Source organism: Ichthyophthirius multifiliis (assembly GCF_000220395.1).
Source record: "Ichthyophthirius multifiliis unplaced genomic scaffold scaff_1120509251014, whole genome shotgun sequence".
Classification (NCBI taxonomy): domain Eukaryota; phylum Ciliophora; class Oligohymenophorea; order Hymenostomatida; genus Ichthyophthirius; species Ichthyophthirius multifiliis.
The window spans coordinates 65,106-71,105 of record NW_004086283.1 but is presented as its reverse complement, the minus strand read 5'-3'; the positions used below and the strand labels follow the sequence as shown (position 1 = coordinate 71,105).

Below are 6,000 nucleotides of genomic sequence, written 5' to 3'. Positions count from 1 at the left end.
AAAATATTTAATTTAAATTTAAAATAAAATATAAAAATTTAATATTATTTATTCTAAATTTATATAATTTTTTTTTTATAAATATGATTATTAATTAATATATTTAGAATATATTATATTAATTATTTAAACATATTTTTTTTTTTTTAATTTAAATTATTTATCTCAATAAAATATTATTTTATAAGATTATTTATAAATAAAAATAAAAAAATTTAAATAAATATTATAATTCAATAAATTTATATATTTTAAATAAATATTTATGTTTGAAATAAATTTAAATTTTATTAATAACAATTATAATATTTATTTAAAAATAAACAAAAAAATTAAAATAAATTAACACAAAACTTATATAATTCAAATAAAATAAGGAAAAATGGAAAAAGTAAAAAATATATTACTTTCTTAAGATAAATTTGGAACTAATATAGTATTTTCATTTAAAAAAAATTCATAACACAATACTTTATTTGGTGGAATATTCTCAATATTAATAAACGCCACATATATATTCGTAACTTACTTTTTTGCTTAAGAACTTTGGGATAAAAAATAACCTAACACGGTAATTTCTGAAGAAGTTATTTTATAACCAGAAAGATTTAATATTACTAAAGAATCATATACAATTGCTTTTGGTATCTAAGATAGAGATTGGAATCATTTTGTTGATGAAAGTATTTATAAAATAGAAGCAATTTAAAATACAATGATAAAAAAAATAAATCCGAAAACAGGTATTTCCGAATAAGAATGGAATTCATACAGTTTAGATGCTCGTAAATGTACAGATTAAGATAAGAATAATTTTAAAGTATAAATTATATAAATAAATGAAATAAAAATAAATATATATATATATATATATATATATATATATATATATTTATTCATACATATTTATCAATATTTTCATATTTTTTAGGTTAGTGGGACATAGGAATATTTTAAAAACTTAGCTGGAATCGAAAATATGTATTGTTTAAATATGGATAAATATATTTATATAGAAGGTGATTTCTAAGCTGATGCTTTTGCTACATTAGAATTTTCAATAAAAATTTGTAATTAAAATGATACATCTTAAAAATGCTCTAGCTAATAAAAAATAGATTAACTTTTAGAATATTCAGTTTTTGCGGCTTATTTCACTGATAAAATTATTAATCCTACAAATCTTTATCAACCATTTACAAATATTGCAAAGGACATGTTTTGGCCAATATCTAACAAAATAGGTTTTATATTATTTAATTTGTAAAAACTATATGAAAAAATATATAATTTTAATTTAGGAAAAGAAATAACTATTTATATGAGAAACTATTATATTGAAAGTGATATTGGAGTAATAAGTTCAGATGTAATTGTTTAATAAAATGCTTTGTTTTAATATTAGACTGAATAGACACTATTTAAAGGAAAATTAGAAGGCGAATTTGTTCGTTTTGTTATTAGATTTGAAAAAGGAAAATAGTCTCGATATTATAGAAGTTATAAGAAAATTTAAGATGTTTTAGCTAATGTTTCTGGTGTTACTGATCTACTAATGGTAATTGGAGCTATTATTTGCATTCCTTTTAGTTAATTAGATTTAAATAAAGAACTAGTGAATGAAGTTTACTCTTTTGAGAAAACTAATGAAGAACTACAAAATGAATAATCATAATAATAGTAAATGGGATAGAAAGGACAGGAAAGTCCAAATATTTAGGAAATCGTGAGGATGATAACTACGTCAAAACATAAGTAACAAAATTCAAATAATGGGGTTGAATTAAATTAAGATAATGTTAATTTTCCATAGTCTCCTAATATAGAGAAGCTTAAAAATGAAAGTAAGTAGCTTAATCAATCTATGTTTTTGAAAAAAAATTAATCTGAAGAAATTCTTTCTAATATTATAAAATCTTATAAAAAAAATGAAAAAAGAGATTCTAAAATAGATATTTAAATTGAAAAATTATTCAAAGTATTTTTAAATAAATATTTTTTTTATATACATTTAAATTAAGTAAACAAAAGATGAAATTTAACTTTAAAATTGTGAATATGTAAGCTATTTCTTATGTCCTTGTAAAAAAAGAATACGTAATAAAAGAAAATAAATTGAATATTCAAAAGATCTTTTAGAAGATCATTTAGATGTACTTTATATAGTAAATAAGCTTTTAGAAGTCGATAAATTAAAACTTCTTCTTTTAAATCCTGATTAATTGAAGCTTTTTAGTTATTTACGGAAACCATTAATAAAAAATGAATAAATATACAAAAAAAATAGCAAAAAGAAAAAAGAGAATGATAACTAAAATTAAATAAACGATGAAGTATAGTAAAATTTAGAATTCGTATTTATGGATAAGAGAACTAATTTATAAAAAGCAGTAGATGCATATTAAGCTTTTAACAATTTAAAAAAATAAAAGTAAAGAGACTAAATAGATAATAAATTATTGTAATTATTAGATCCTAAAATGACCGAGTATTTCGCAGAAGAAAAAGACTATGAGAATCTTCCCCTTTCCCCAGCTTTAAAAAAATTAACTTTAGCCAGTAATTAAGTTAAAAAAATCCTATTTTATTAAATATGGTTAATGTAAAAAATATTCAAAGTAGCCCAAATCATTAATAAGTTTTATAAGATGACTAAATTAAAGATAATTAGTAAATTCTTAGTTCACCTGATGTTGAAGATTTACCAGAATAAGCATTAGTTTAGGAAATACCAGAAGGTTTTTAATTATATAATAGTATTAAAAACTGAGAGATAATAATAATATATATAAATATATATATATAAATAATATATATATATTATATATATATATAATTATATATTTATATATATTTTTTATTATTTTATATATTCTATTTTTTTATTTAATATTTTTTTACTTTTATATGTTTTAAAATAATTTTATTTTTAAATACATTAAAAAGGTTTTTTTATATAAAAAATTTTTTAAATATAAATATAATTATTAGTATCAATATTAAAATATTTAATTTAATTTTTAACTACTTTATTTACTTATACTTGAATTTAAATATTAGCTTTCTGTAAATTTCTATAATTTTTCTTCTTAATTTTCTTCTTGATTTATTTTAACTACATGTTTACCTATCTATTATTTAAATTCTTCATCTTATACTCCACTTTCTTTCTAAAATTTAAGAAATTTTTAATAAAGTTAAATTTATTATTCATTATTAAAGCTTTTTTGGGATTTTTTACATGATTACTTACTATAAGCTAGTATATTAGAACTTCTTATATTAGGAGTTAAGGCTTTTTTACTTTTGGAATGTAAAAAAGAGTCAGTGTGTGGAGTTTTAGGTATACTTTTCGGTGTTTCAAAGCTTTTTTTAGATGATTATTTAATTAAGGATTATTTAAAAATATTTGAAACTGCATTAATTTAAGTATTTATTTTTTGAAGTATTTCTTCCTTGATTAAATTATGAAAAGTCGAGAATTATTAAAGTGTTTTTTCGAAAAAATGATTCAACTAAATTTTTAAAAATTCCATATTTTCGTAAATTTCATTTTCGATATTTTATGTGAGTTTATTTTGGGATTTTTATCGAGATAAACAAGAATAATTAATGTTTTCTAAATGTCTGTCTATTATTATTTGCTGTTTTTAAACTTAAGATGCGCATATTTCGTCATTTTGATTTTTTTTGGAGTTTTCTTGCATTTATTTTAAAGCTTTCTTATATTAAGATTGCGCTTTTATTATATTTTATTAGAGATTTTCAGTAATTTTTGCATATTATTATCTTTAAGAAACCATTTAGAGTTCTTTTTCTTTAAAGAGTTCATATTAACCGTTAAATTAAGTACCTAAAGATAAGAACTATTTATTTTTTTATTTTTTTATGTTTTTCTTTTTATTTTTTACAAATGATGAAAGGTATTATGAATGATTTCGGAGAGTATCGAGAATTAATTAAGACGGAATTTTTAAACATAAATTTGGTTAATTTGAAATTTAGTTCATTTTTTTTCCTGTTTCTTTACATAGATTACCAATTTTCTTTTTTTATTTTTTCATTATTTTATTGAGTTTTTTTACTTTAAATTGCTGTTTAGCTTGGATAAAGGATGTTTCAAGATCTTTTATTATTTAGAGATTTTATTCCATATTTTTAGTTTTTATTATTTTTTTAATAAAAATTTTAGCTAAATATGTATTTATTTTTTGTTGAAATAAATACTTTTATTATATTATATAAATATATATAAATTCTTACTAATAAATTATATATTTTTTTTTAATTTATATTAGCTTTATTAAATATTGAAAATAAATTTATTAAATAAAATTATTTTTATTCAAGTAAAATATTTATTTATTATAAATTTTAATTATATCCAAATAAGAATAATTAATTTATATAAGTATTATAAAAAATCATTTTATTTAAATAACAAAAAAATCTTAATATTTATTTACTTTTATTATTATTTTTTAATTACTAAAAAAAAAAAAATTAATACATATACTTATTTTCCCTCCAAAATAAAATAAATAAAAATGAATTTATCTGAAGAATTTATAGAAAAATATAAATATATAAAAGGACCATTAATTTTAATAAATAACCTTATTGAATCTTCTACATCTTTTATAATATATGGCACATCTGGTAGCGGGAAGACTCATTTTATACGCGAAATCATAAAAGAAAAAAAAATAAGAAATATAAGAATAAATTGTATGCAAATAAAGACAAAAAGAGACATTTTGAATAAAATAATATAAGAAATAACCTTTTAAGAAGAAGAAGAGAAATAAAAAGTTAAAGGGATTTCTTATTTAATTTAATTTTTGTAAGAAATAGATATATAGGAGGAGAAAATATGTATTTTTTTTGATAATTTTGAGAAAGTTGACATATCTTTGAAGTTTTTTTAATTTTTAATTGATATAAATAATATACTCGACATGGACATTTTTTGTATTTTCTGTGGGGTACAAATTCCATCAAGCCTTTAAATAGAAAATACTGAGATCGAGAATATTCCATCTGTTTTTATACCTAAAATAGGCAAAAATAAAATAATAGAAATCCTTTGTGACAAATATCCTAAAAATAAAGACGTTATATAGGACATAGTTTCTAATTTTTATTATATTTCTTAAAATATTAATGTACTTTTAAATATTTGCTTTAATTTTTTTAAACTTTTAACTGAACATTTTTAAGGGAATTTTAAATTTTCAACTTAAATTATAAGAGATGAAGTTTATATATAAACTAGGAAGATTTTTATTAAAAACCCCTTTTTTAATATTGATAATGTTTAAGATTTTCTAGAAAAATTATCAATTGATAAAAATAAAGAAATTCTTTCATAAATGTACAAATATATATTTATATTATATATATATAATTTTTAGGAAAAATACATAAAATATGCCAAAATTACCTGTTATTCCGGCATTTTTATTAATTGGGTGTTGGATAGGAAATCGTATATCAGAAGCTTTTGAAAAAAAAATATTTAAAGACTATAGAAAAAGTAATAAAAAGACATAAGTTAGGGAAAACTAAAAATTCGAAATTGTAAACCCTTTAAAAGTTGAAAGATTAGTGGCTTTAGCGGAGTCTTTATTAGATATTTATTGTTAATAGGAAAAAGTGGAAGCAGGTATTGTTCAAAGAAATGTAGATTTTTAAAATTAGGTTTGGGCTTTGGTTTAAATGGGGTTGATTTAAGTTATTTATAATGACATTGATTTAAATAAAATGAGATTTTATACTAATATAGATGAAGTTTCTATATAATAATTATGCGAAGAAAATAATATTGAGTTTAATTAATTTTATTCGAGGAAGTTCTGATTATTTAAATTTTGAAAAATAATATTTTTTATATATATTAAATAATAAACTTTATTAATATATATTATTCTATATATATATAAAAACGCATATATTACTTTTTTCAATTTTTGTGTTTTATTATTTTTAAAAGCTGAATAA

At 18.4% G+C, this 6,000-nt stretch overlaps 1 protein-coding gene across 1 annotated transcript, besides 7 other annotated features; it reads left to right on the top strand. All coding sequences in view use genetic code 6, as the record gives it.

The window, feature by feature from the left end:
* Nucleotides 1-235: 235 nt before the first annotated feature.
* Nucleotides 236-283: a microsatellite.
* Nucleotides 284-377: 94 nt separating this feature from the next.
* IMG5_129090 (hypothetical protein) lies at nt 378-2,035 on the top strand (the record flags this gene model as incomplete). The annotated part of the gene is made up of 3 exons (XM_004032114.1): nt 378-820; nt 932-1,244; nt 1,302-2,035. Coding segments are annotated over 3 exons (1,488 nt in total), but the record flags the coding sequence as incomplete, so codon positions are not given.
* Nucleotides 855-892: a microsatellite.
* A 747-nt stretch (nt 2,036-2,782) lies between the features above and the next one.
* Nucleotides 2,783-2,854: a microsatellite.
* Nucleotides 2,837-2,899: a microsatellite.
* Nucleotides 2,852-2,914: a microsatellite.
* Nucleotides 2,876-2,914: a microsatellite.
* A 1,407-nt stretch (nt 2,915-4,321) lies between these two features.
* Nucleotides 4,322-4,360: a microsatellite.
* Between the last annotated feature and the right edge of the window lie 1,640 nt (nt 4,361-6,000).